This window comes from Lynx rufus, unplaced genomic scaffold, assembly GCF_022079265.1.
Source record: "Lynx rufus isolate CCGP_SWC_20201006 ecotype Redwood Valley unplaced genomic scaffold, mLynRuf1.p SCAF_10, whole genome shotgun sequence".
NCBI lineage: Eukaryota > Metazoa > Chordata > Mammalia > Carnivora > Felidae > Lynx > Lynx rufus.
The window spans coordinates 71,180,543-71,193,282 of record NW_025814824.1 but is presented as its reverse complement, the minus strand read 5'-3'; the positions used below and the strand labels follow the sequence as shown (position 1 = coordinate 71,193,282).

At 39.0% G+C, this 12,740-nt stretch overlaps 1 protein-coding gene across 1 annotated transcript in view; it reads left to right on the top strand.

Moving 5' to 3' along the window:
• Positions 1–12,740, top strand: part of SVEP1 (sushi, von Willebrand factor type A, EGF and pentraxin domain containing 1) — a 198,515-nt gene that overhangs the window by 53,210 nt on the left and 132,565 nt on the right. Inside the window, exons 4-5 of the mRNA XM_047099519.1 lie at positions 4,498–4,656; positions 6,355–6,534. Coding sequence (XP_046955475.1) covers positions 4,498–4,656; positions 6,355–6,534 — 339 coding nt within the window. The remainder of the gene's footprint in view (positions 1–4,497; positions 4,657–6,354; positions 6,535–12,740) is intronic.

The following is a 12,740-nucleotide window of genomic DNA, read 5'->3' as shown; positions in this document are numbered from 1 at the left end:
TTCAATTGGACTGTTCATTTTTTTTTCATGCATTGGATAAAGCTCTTTATGTATTAAGTTTCTATTTCTTCTTAAAGTAGTAATTTATAGGTTTTTGAAGTATTTAGTGTATCTTTGTACGTCCAATGATTTTTGACCTGTAGGTCTGGCTTATTTTAGGTGTGTATCTTATCAACAGGGTTAAATTAGTCCATGAATATTATTTATGATAGCTGATGTGTTTGGGTTTTCTTCGGTCATGTTAGTTTATGCTATTCTGTTTTTCATTCTTTGTTATTTTTTTATTTTCCTAGGGTTTTTCTATCTGTATTCTTTGGTGTTTTTTTTTTCCCTCTTCCACTGATTTGAAGGTTATACAGTCTTTTTCTGTTCATAGTTACTTGCTTTTTTTCAGGTACAAATTTGATCCTCTGTTTTTCTTTCGGCTTTATCATATCAATGTACCTAAAAAGAAATGAGAACCCCCCCCTTGTTCCTCTTTCCACTCATCTCCCAATTTCTCTCATATTTTAAACCTTTCTTCTTTATATTATGCAGATTATTTTCTTCTTTAGATCATATGTCTTTCTTTTTTAAGAGAAGTTTATTTATTTATTTTGAGAGAGAGAGAGAGAGAGAGGAGGGGCAGAGAGAGAGGGAGAGAGAGAATCCCAAGCAGGCTCTGCACTGTCAGCTCAGAGCCCAGTGTGGGGCTCGATCCTGTGAACCATTGTTCTGAGACACTTTTCAAAGTGATTCAAAGTACAAAATGTACACTACGTGAATACACACATATTCCAGACTTTGTGCCTCTAAATACAGCCCATAAAGATATGGCTTCATGACTTAAAAAACTAAAGGTACTAAAATGAGATTCTGCTTCTTAGCTGGAAAACCACAGGATCTATAGATCAAGAGTCAAACACTTAACTGACTGAGCCACCTAGGCACCCCAGATCATCTATCTTTCTTTTTAAAAAGGGCCTTATTTGATATTTTTTTTTCATTTTTGCAATTTTAGCAAGATATTTAGTGATTTACTGTATGTTTTACTAGTTTCTTAGTCTCAAGCTGTTTGCTAAATACCATTTTTCCCATGCTTGAGTTTCTAATTTTGATTTCTTTTCAGTCACTGAAATGTGTCTTTATTTCCAGAAGCTATGCATATCCTGGAATGTCTTTCTCTTCCTCATATTTACCAATAGCTTGCCTAGATATAGAATTCGGGGCTGATAATATTTTTTCCACATAGCTATATATCTTATTTCCATTATTTCTCCTGCTTTTTGTTTTTGCACAGGAGAAATGGAATATCAGTTTGATTTTGCATTTATAAGTGCTTGCTTTTCTTTCCCAGATGCTTGCTATACTTTTCTTTTATCCTGGGTGTCAATCACTTTTTGTTAATTTCACCTGAAACTTGAGGGTTTTTTTTTTTTTTTGCACTGAATCTTCAAGTAAGGAATATATTCTCGTGTTAATATCACAACTAGTACTTTTCTTAGGTGTACTTAGTTCTGTTGTTATGGAATTTTATGGCTTCTTTTTACTGTCTCAAAGAAGTTTAATTTTGCTGTTACAGTTTGTATTTTCTTCTCCATCTCAGTGTTCGTCTTAATCATTTTCTCCTACAGCTGCTGACTTCTGTTTAAAGGAGACCATGTTCAGGGTGCCTGAATTGTTCAGTCGGTTGAGCATCTCACTCTTGATTTTGGCTTAGGTCATGATCCCAGGGTCATGGGATCAAGCCCCACGTCAGGCTCTGTGCTGAGTGTGGAGCCTGCTTAGGATTCTTTGCTTCTCTCTTTGGCCCTCTCTCCTGCTTGCACTGTCTTTCTCTCCCTCTCTCTTAAATACAATTTTAAAATAATAATAATAAAAAAATAAAGGAGACCATGTTGTCTTGCATCTTCTTGAAGACTGGTGCAAATATTTACTGAACTTTTCCTAGAAAGAAATACTCAGTAATATGAATAATTCAATAATAATTCGACATTTAATACTGTGATGCTTTGATTGCAATGTTTTCTTTCTGCTGAGCTATTTTTCATAAGTCACATATCATTATAACTATTTTTATAATGTTTCTCTCAGTCTTAAATACTGTCACAGATCTAGCCAGTCCTAGAATTTTCTACTAAATATCACGGGAAAATGTTACCTTCTGTTTATAAATATAATCAAGAATTTCAGAAGCATGGTTATTTTTTTCTAATAATTACATTATGTTGTGAATCTTGTCTCTTTTATATTTTTAGCCTATTCTAGTGGTTAAAACAAGGACTACAGCATCCAAGAGACCTGGTTTTAAGACATAGCAAGTGTAGTGGTAAAGAATCTGGACTCTGGATACAAACTATCTAGGTTCAAATCTCAGCTTTGCCACTTACTGTGTAACTTTGGCAAGTTATTTAACCTCTTACTGCCTTGGTTTTCTCACCTATAAAAGGAAATTAATAATATTAGTTACTTCATAGGTCTTTAAGGAGATATAAAAAGTTAATATTTATAAAATATGTAGAACAGTCCCTGGGACATAGTAAGTACCATATAAATATTTACTTTAAAATTCTAGCTCTACCCTTCCTCTCAATTTTGTTGTAAACCATATATATATATATATTTTTTAAATAAATAAGCCAGACCTTATCTTCTCAGAAACAGAGCTTAAACAAATGACAACAGGAAGGGTAAAGGAATGTGCTACCATTTAGAAATATGTGACTTGCTAATTAAGAACAAGATAAATGTAACTTTGATTTTTTTGTCATAAAAATGTAGCAAACCAATGTTAACTACTAAAGAAAAAATTCTAGCTGTATTACCTCCTCAGGAACTTCACTCAAGTCAGCAAATCTCTCTAAGCCTCCATTGTCTCATCTTTAAGGTGGACAAAATACTAATAAAATTAATGCACATATTAATAACACTATTAATACTATTGACTAATACTTTGTAGACTAAATGAGATGATTTATATAAAATAGTATCACAAGTATATATTACTTGTTTCTACTATTTTTAAAGTTATTTTTTTAATGTGTGTTTATTTTTGAAAGAGAGAGAGGGAGACAGAGCATGATTGGGGGAGGGGCAGAGAGAAAGGGGGACACAGAATCCAAAGCAGGCTCCAGGCTCTGAGCTGTCAGCGCAGAGCCCAATGTGGGGCTCGAACCCACGAAGTGTGAGATCATGACCTGAGCCGAAGATGGACACTTAGCCAGCTGAGCCACCCAGGCACCCCTGTTGCTACTATTTTTAAATAATTGCACGCATACTTGACAGTGCTGCATCAAATTAGCTGAGCATTGCAAGTCCTTCTTTTGGAAATGTCCTTTTTTTTTTCTTTTAATGTTTATTTATTTTTGAGAGAGACAGAGCATGAGCAGGGGAGAGGCAGAGAGAGAGGGAGACACGGGGAAAAAAAGCAGGCTCCAGGCTCCAAGCTGTCAGCACAGAGCCTGATGCATGCTCAAACCCACGAACCCACAAACCCGCGAGATGGTGACCTGAGCCGAAGTCAGAAGCTTAACCACTGAGCCACCCAGCCGACGCCTTTTGGCAATTTCCATACTCAATTTTGAGTTATTTTGTAGATGTGTAACTCCAGAGAGTAAGTCACAGATTCAAAGTGACATTGTCAGTAAAGAGCATGTGTGTGTTTGTGTGTGTGAGAGAGAGAGAGAGAGAGAGAGAGAGGGAATGAGATTCTCTGAGCCAGGGACAGCAGGGTCTTAATAATTCTTTTTTCTTCAAAGGGCCTATTTCCCATCAGTTGGATTATTTCCCTCTTTTACTTTCTTCTATCCTTAGACAAGTGCTTTGAACAGAAACAATGGGCTCCTTGGTTTTTGTGTATTTGGCTCTTCTCCTCTGCTGGCAGACGATCCCAGAGTGTAGTAGGGGAGGTGGGGCTGCACAGGTGGGGGTAGGAGAATACGGAGTCAACAGTATTTATTAAGAATTTTTAGGGGCGCCTGGGTGGCTCAGTTGGTTGAGCGTCCGACTTCGGCTCAGGTCATGATCTCGCGGTCCGTGGGTTCGTGCCCTGCGTCAGGCTCTGTGCTGACAGCTCAGAGCCTGGAGCCTGTTTCAGATTCTGTGTCTCCCTCTTTCTCTGACCCTCCCCTGTTCATGCTCTCTCTCTCTCTGTCTCAAAAATAAATAAAAGAATGTTAAAAAAAATTAAAAAAAAAAAGAATTTTTATATGTCCTGTATCACTGATTCCTTTTAGTCCCTTAACATGCGTCGTTGTTTTGGTTTTTCCCACAAATAAGCCCAGGCATCTCATGCTGGGTTGTGTTGTAATCTTAACTAACTGTGGGACTGAAGAGGCCACATCCTAACCTGTAAATAACAAACTACATTATTCTTTAAAAAAAGAATCTCTGTTTCCCTTGCTTGAATTATACTATTATTGGTATGGAAAGCTATTATTGGGATTTTTTTCTGCCTACTTAGTCTCAAAAATGTTAACTATCACTTACCATCAATTAATATAAAATGGACTTCCCCAGCTTGCCCGTCAGGGACATACAAACCAGAAGCTTCTCCAGGAGGAATCAGCACTTGCCTTCCGTGTCCTGATGAAAATCACACCTCTCCACCTGGAAGTACGTCCCTGGAAGACTGTGTTTGCAAGGAGGGATATCGGGCATCCGGCCAGACGTGTGAAGGTAAGCCTCCCACATTTGGCAAATGGGAAATACAAAAGCTGATCTCTTAAGAAAAATGATGCTGCTATTTCCATCCAGTTTATTTTAAATGATCTCTAATAATCCTTTCTCTAATCTTATTTGGGGGAAGTTCTTTTTTTTTCTTTTAATTATAACCATAGGCACCAAGGTGGCTATTTTTTTAAAAATATTTTTTAATGTTTGTTTTATTTTTTATTTTTGAGAGAGAGAGAGAGAGAGACAGCATGAGCGGAGGAGAGGCAGACACACACACACACACACACACACACACACGCGCGCGCGCGCACAATCCGAAGCAGGCTCCAGGCTCTGAGCTGTCAGCACAGAGCCTGACATAGGGCCCAAACTCACAAACCATGAGATTATAACCCGAGCTGAAGTCAGACACTCTACTGACAGAGCCACCCAGGTGCCCCCCTTTGCTTTTACTAAGTAGCATTTCTTATCAATGCATACACCCATATCTTGCTCCAGAGAAAATAGATCTGAGACCCCAATAACCATGAAACCAGAAAGATTTAGTACTTGAAAAAGATCTAAATATGAATCTAACAGCCACAAATTTAACAAAAAATATAACAAATGAGCTAGTTTGGGCTCTGGTGATATTTATATCCATTTAAGAGAATATGTTCATGAGTAAAGTGTCTTGATATTATTCATATCAAAAATTAAAACTGTGTAATTAGCCTGTAACATGTACAAGAGGCTGTGGCTCTTGGGATTTGTAGCCAACATACTTTGTTGAATTTATTCTTTGTTTTATGCCACCTTAATTAAGGAGGAAAATAGGGGCGCCTGGGAGGCTCAGTTGGTTAAGCGTCCAACTTCAGCTCAAGTCATGATCTCATAGTTCGTGAGTTCAAGCCCCACATTGGGTTCTGTGTTGACAGCTCAGAGCCTGGAGCCTGCTTTGGATTCTGTGTCTCCCTCTCTCTCTCTCTGCCCTCCGCCTCTAATGCTCTGTCCCTGTCTCTCTCTCAAAAATAAATAAATATTTAAAAAAAGAAGGAAAATAGGTTATGACCTATGAAGATCAAGAACTAGAAAATTTCATATCCACATAGATGTCAAAATAAAACATTTTTAGGGCTTAAAATATATTTAGTCTGTTTAAAAAATTGGAAGTAAATACATACCTAATAGGAGTGAGATGTAAGGGTTCTTCTTTCAAATATGCACTTAGAAATTGAGATGGAACTGGAGAGTGTGATGCTAAGTGAAATAAGCCATACAGAGAAAGACAGATACCATATGGTTTCACTCTTATGTGGATCCTGAGAAACTTAACAGGAACCCATGGGGGAGGGGAAGGAAAAAAAAAAAAAAAAAAAAAAAAAAGGACGTTAGAGTGGGAGAGAGCCAAAGCATAAGAGACTGTTGAAAACTGAGAACAAACTGAGGGTTGATGGGGGATGGGAGGGTGGGGAGGGTGGGTGATGGGTATTGAGGAGGGCACCTTTTGGGATGAGCACTGGGTGTTGTATGGAAACCAATTTGTCAATAAACTTCATATATAAAAAAAAAAAAAAAAGAAATTGAGATGCAGTAAATTGGAATGATGTGGGTAATTTAGCTGTGTGTGTAAAATGTCCCCTTAAACAAACACAGGAAAGGAGGGCGTTTCATAGGCAAAAGGCTAATTTTGCTTTTTTATTTTCTTTCTGTAAATGTTAGTTGTCCACTGCCCTGCCCTGAGGCCTCCCGAAAACGGTTACTTTATCCAGAACACTTGCAACAACCACTTCAATGCAGCCTGTGGGGTCCGATGTAACCCTGGATTTGACCTCGTGGGAAGCAGCATCCTTCTGTGTCTACCCAATGGTTTGTGGTCCGGTTCAGAGAGCTCCTGCAGAGGTATGCAAACTGCCAGTTCACATTGTTTATTGATTGCCTTGCTTGATTTCCTTGACTTAACCTTTAATGGACCAGTGAAGTTCTTTGTTTCTTTTGATTTCATAGACCACAGACCACAGAAAGAGAAAAAAATTATAGGGACATTGGAAGTCAGAACTACTAAGTTCAATTGACCACATCATCGTAAACTATGCCCTCTATGTTTCTTTTATGAACAGACAGAGAGCAAAGAAAGGGCCTTCCTGGGAAGGAAATGGACAGGTTACCCCAAACCTCAGATTTCAAGCAGCCAAAATAGGGTGCCAAGGAGAGGGTTAGAATGAGGGCTTTGAGGACTCATGTGATTGGAGGACTCAGGGAGCCACATGAGGGTCCGGCAGTGGGAGCAGTGAGCCAACTTGTATGTCTCCAGCCTTTGCTTGGAATAGACAGTGTGCTGTAGAGAGTGGGGATTTGCCAAAGTGAGATCACAGAGTCTAGTCAGGCCAATAGAAATGGGGACTGTACCTCGAGTAGAAGCAGAGGCTCCCACATCACACAGAGAAAAGACGAATATTATGGTAGCTTAGTTCACCTCCACTCTCGCCATCTGTAGGATCTCCTTTCCTTCTTCTTACAACTATGACACACAACTTCCTAAGGTTTCACAAGTAGGGTTGGAAAAGACGGCTATCTAAGAAAAGAGGGGAACAAGCCAAAGGCCTTGAGAATCCCTCCTTTCCAAGCTTCTGAATACAGTATTCACCCGCTACCTAGAGTTGCCAGATGATATACAGGGGACACCCAGCGAGACGAGAATTTTAGATAAACAACAACTTTTAGTGTAAGTGAGTCCCATGCAAGATGTGGGATTTACTTATACTAAAAATGAGGTGTTGATTTTCCAAAACTCAAATTTAACTGGATCTCCTCATTTGTTTGTTTGCTTTGCTAAATCTGGCCACCTCACCCCCCACCACATCCCCCAGGCATCCTTTGGCAATACACTTTGCTGAGGATTTGACTGCTCCAGGACCCCACATCACACAGCTCACTGGAGTACGGTAAGGAGTTTTCTCTTGGCTCTTGCACTCATAAGGGAAGCCCACCTACTCAGACCCAGGTCGTTTGTGAGCCACAGGAGATAACCACTGTGGTTATCACCTGCCAGTTTTTGCCATCTGCAAGTATGAGTCTGCTTAACGAAGGTCCCAACCCGTCCTCTTCTGTGTACCTACAAAAAAAGAAGAGGCACGCCTGTGCTGAGGTGGCTCAGTTAAGCCTCCAACTTCGGCTCAGGTCATGATCTCGCGGTTCATGAGTTCGAGCCCCACGTCAGGCTCCGTGCTGACAGCTTGGAGCCTAGAGCCTGCTTCGGATTCTGTGTCTCCCTCTCTGTCTCTGCCCCTGCCCTGCTTGTGCTCTCTCCCTGTCTCTCAAAAAAAAAAATAATAATAATAATAATAAACATTAAAAAAATAAGAAATCAGCAAAATTGAACAAGAGAGTCCTGAAAGAAAAGGGAAACAAATGGAATCACTGAGATTCTAAGGCAATTACAGTGCTTCAATAAGGCCAGGATTCCAAGAAATAGGAGATCTCTGAAAACAAAAGGATTTCTTAAGAGGAAATAAAAGTTTGCAGACGCAATGAATAGATGCAGTTAAAAGCCAAATTAATAAGTTACAAAATCAACTCAAGAAACACTTCTGAAAGGGGCGCCTGGGTGGCTCAATTGGTTAAGCCTCCGACTTCAGCTCGGGTCATGATCTCACAGTTTACGTGTTTGAGCCCCGTGTCGGGCTCTGTGCTGACAGCTCAGAGCCTGGAGCCTGCTTCAGATCGTGTGTCTTCCTCTCTTTCTGCCCCTCCCCTGCTTGTTCATTCTCTCTCTCTCCCTCTCTCTCTCTCTCTCAAAAATAAAACATTAAAACTTAAAAAAAAAAGAAACTCTTCTGAAAGTAAAGCAGAGTTTCAAAGATTAAAAAAATATAAAATGATAACGTGACATGAGAATAGTCCCGGGAAATAGACTCTTTTCATATTTGGAACCTAGAGAGAGAGTGGAATGAAAGAGAACATAGCCCCAAGCGGAAATCTTGAAAATATATGCAACTAACATCTTTGATATTCAGTTTAAAATCACTTAATGAGTGCTAGAAAAAAATTATTGAAAACAGATCCATGTCTGGAAAGAATCGTAGTGAAATTTCTGAATGTGTTGGAAAAATAGAAAATTGTGCCTGTTTCACAGTTAGAAATAAATAATATTACCTACAGAGGAAAGAGAATCAGACTTGAGCCTCTTATTAGCCATTCTAAATATGAGAAGATAAGGGTATGTTGCCAGGAGTCTGAGAGAAAAGAATCAGACCCTAGATTTCTGAGCTCAGATCAGCTACTGTTTTATGTGGGAAGGCCAAGGAAAGACATTTTCAGTCATGCAGTCTCAAATGGTAAAAAAGCCACATCCCATGCCTGAAAAAGTTAATCGTAGAAAGCCTCTTAGATATATTCCTATAAAGTCAACAGTTATCAGCTCTGTGTAAAATCACTACCCCTTCTTCCAAATACGTCATGGCAGAGGGTGGAAAACATTACATTTTAACTTTTCCACTTACTGGTCTTCCAAAGAAGAGTGAGAAAAGCGGGTAGACGACGCCTTCAGGGTAAGGTCCAACCCCTGCCTCTTTACCCTCCACAGTCTACACCCTGAGCCTCAAATCCTACACTAAAGCCATAAGAAATGGCCATGTCCTCTCAGGAAGCCATCCTTTGACAAGTTGTTACCACAGCTTTGAGTGCCTGATGGCCCTGAATTTGCTCTTTGTCTCTCTATATAAACCCTCTGCTGTCATCAGACTTCTCAGCCTGGATGGGATGACCTCAACTTCTGTACGTGTGTCCATGCATCCGTTCTCCCCTCATTCTAGAGCCTGTGCTCTGTGTGTCAGGCTCAGTCAAGGAGGCACAGTGACCACGAGTGTCATGGGATGAGGGATATATTTTAGGAATTGAACCTTATGCAATTTTGGAAGGAGCTGAAGGCAAACTGAAGATCTAGAAGAGAAGTTGGAGCATCAGAGGTGTTTCTACCAACTCAGTCTGTGAGACCAAGCCTGCCCTGCTGCTGGGGTGGGACTGAAAAGGAGAAATGCGTTGAGAGGTCTTAGAGAAGGTTTCCATGGTTCCACAGCCAAGAGCCTGGCATCAAGCTTGGGGCTTCCTCAGGCCAACACAGTCAACAATTGGGACATGGAATAGAGGCAAGCAAAGACAAGCTGGGATCCGTGGGACATGTCTACATTTGTCCATCACCGTGTCTGGCTACATTGGTCCAGGCTGCTTTCCAAAATCCAGGGCACGTTCTTCTTCTGATCAACCCTAGCCTGCCCTATTGTAAGGGGAGTCTGACAGCTTGTTTCCCAGCTTAACCAACTCGATATAATACAAACCAACACACTTAACTTTTATTAATCAGCTTGTCTGTCGCCTCTGCTAGACTGAGTTCTTTATGAGCACAGAATGTATCTTTTCTTCTCAACCCTTACTTATACCTCTGGTGAATGATCAAGAACTTGATCAATAGATGTATTGGTAAGTCCATTGATAAATAGATATACTGATGGTCGGACTGCATCACTTGCCATTATGCATTCACATTGTTAAAGAGCATTCTTGTTCTTATTTATGTGATTTCAGTTGACATTCCAATATAAACAAAACAATGTTAATCAAAGATTAAAAGATCGCTTTAGTTTCATTCCCAAAGCTACACATAACTTACCAGTGTACAAAGCTGTCCCGAATGAAGATACCTACTCCCTAACTCTGGCGCATCATTTGTGACTTTAATTACGTGAGATATTGCTCTTTGAAAATATATACCATATTTCATTAATTATAAAACACTTTCCCCCATATTTTAATGTCTCTAAAAACTCAGATGTACCTTAAAGTCAGTGGCATGAAATCCTTTCATAGATATTACTGTTTCTTTATTAGTGGCACATAAAATAATGGTGTGCCTCACAAATGGGGCATCTGGCATTCAATGAAATATGACAGCTGCATTGGGATTCACCTCTGTTTCAGGGCGGATAACTGGAGAAAGTTGTATTTTACATTTCCAGGTGAAATCTAATGGTACGAACAGAATCATTTTAGTTATGTCATCTCTTTCTTGCAAATCTTCCTGAAATCGAGACAGAAATGAAAGAGCAGTTTAAAATGTAAAGCCTTTTGCAAATTTCATTTTGCATCATTAATGTTTTATAGTGTTAAGTAATACTTAATAGGCTTGAGCCTTCTTCCTCCTCTGTACTCATCATAAAGCATTTATACTTTTTGTTCAATTTTCTCTGAATTATACATTTATTTCTAAACTAGGAAGGGTTTTTTTTTTGTGGTTTCCTAATGATAACTAAGCCACAACATCACAGTAAATTAAATTTTGCGATAGGTTTCCTCAGAAAATGGCTCACACAACAATAAGAATCCTACACTTAATATCAGATTTATTTTATTTTCAGTATAGATGCTATCACAATTTGGGCTTGACAGGAATTATTTATATGGGTGGAAATCTAATTAGTCTTTAAAATCAGAACCAGAGCAGGTCTCACAGTGTCTACTCCTTAGTAGACTGTATTCTTGAAACGATTGCTATTTTCTAAAAAGACCAAATGAGCATTTAAGGTTGCTTTGACATGAATGTGAATCAAGAAACGTTTATTGCACAATTTGTCAGCTTGTTGAAATAAAAAAAAATTTATTGAAACTAATAAATAAACATGTTCCTATTAAGAATGATAATAAATGGTCATTCCTGGTTGAAAAGGAGTATAAAATGTTTAAGGGCTAACTAGGAATCCTTGCATATGCTTTGTTTTCTCAGAGGAGCAATCAAAGTTTATTGAAAGCAACATTTGAGAAGCAATATAATTTGTATGTGTATGAAACACCAACTCTAATTTACTATCAGTACTCTTGAGAGATGTTGTGAATCCATTTCATTTTGAGTGGGAAAGCTGGAGTGATTTCATCAGTGTTTTAAATCTAAAAGCAGTTGTTTAAAATATGGCTTTCCAGATTTTATACATTTTGATCATAGGGATTTATCTTACCTTTTAATTCCACGTGGCACTTGGCATTTTGTTATATATGGTGGTCACACTGAGTAAAAACCAAACTGTGGAAGGCAAAATAGTTCTATGCCCTTGATGCACTCAGCAAGGATTCTACTTACATGATGGACACATTCAATAAAAATCAAGATGTGGAAGGCAAAATGTGTCTACTCATTTGTCATTAGTAGTTGATTTCGATCCAAGCCATCTCAGGGATTGAAAGGCAAAGGCTTATGGTTTAACTCCTAATTTGATTTTTGTCTTTTCTCTAAGAATGATCAATCCTAAATATATATTTAATGCACCCAATATTTATGCTATGCCGACTAATATCATTTAAATGGGTTCCTTCAGAATAGATCCTGCCAAGCGGTGACTTCAGTTGAATATGCACTGAATGTTTTGCCCCAACTTCATTTCCTATTATTATAAAGTTAAGCTTTCATCATAAATATATGCTTCATATGAAAAACTGGCAAATACAGAAATGTGGAAGAAAGAAAAATGCACCCTACCCAGAGTCCTCCAAAACATTCTGAGTCCCAAATGATTTTGTTCAAAAATATTTAGAGATTGCTATGTTGTCTTTGGGCCTTTAGTGTTGCAGAAGTGCTATTGTTGATAGTAGAACTTTGTTCTTCTGTAGGGGTTATTTTTTTGTGCTATTCCTGATGCTTGTAGGATTTTATCTGTGAGCACATGAGTTTATGTGACCATCCTTTGACATATCTAACAGAAATGCACCCTCTTTTCCTCTTTGTATTTCTGTTTATGACAGGGATGTACATGCTGTCTGACAGGACAAATTTCCACGGGGCTGGACAGCCTCCCTGCTCCCTCTTTCTTTCCCTTTCCCTTCTTCCTACCTTACCTTCTCCTCCCTATTTTTCAGCTTCCTCTCCCTCCTCTACACTGTCCTTCGTATCCCCTTTCCCTTTTCTCTCCTCCCCTCCTTCTCTTATACCTACATTCTCCTCCCCTTCTCTTCCCTGTCTTCTCTCTTCTTATTCTCCCATTTCCTTTCTCCTTTTCCCTTGCCCTCCTTCCCCTGATTGGAAATCTGAAGGGAGTGGGTTTAAGCTGGAACTGGAGAAAAAG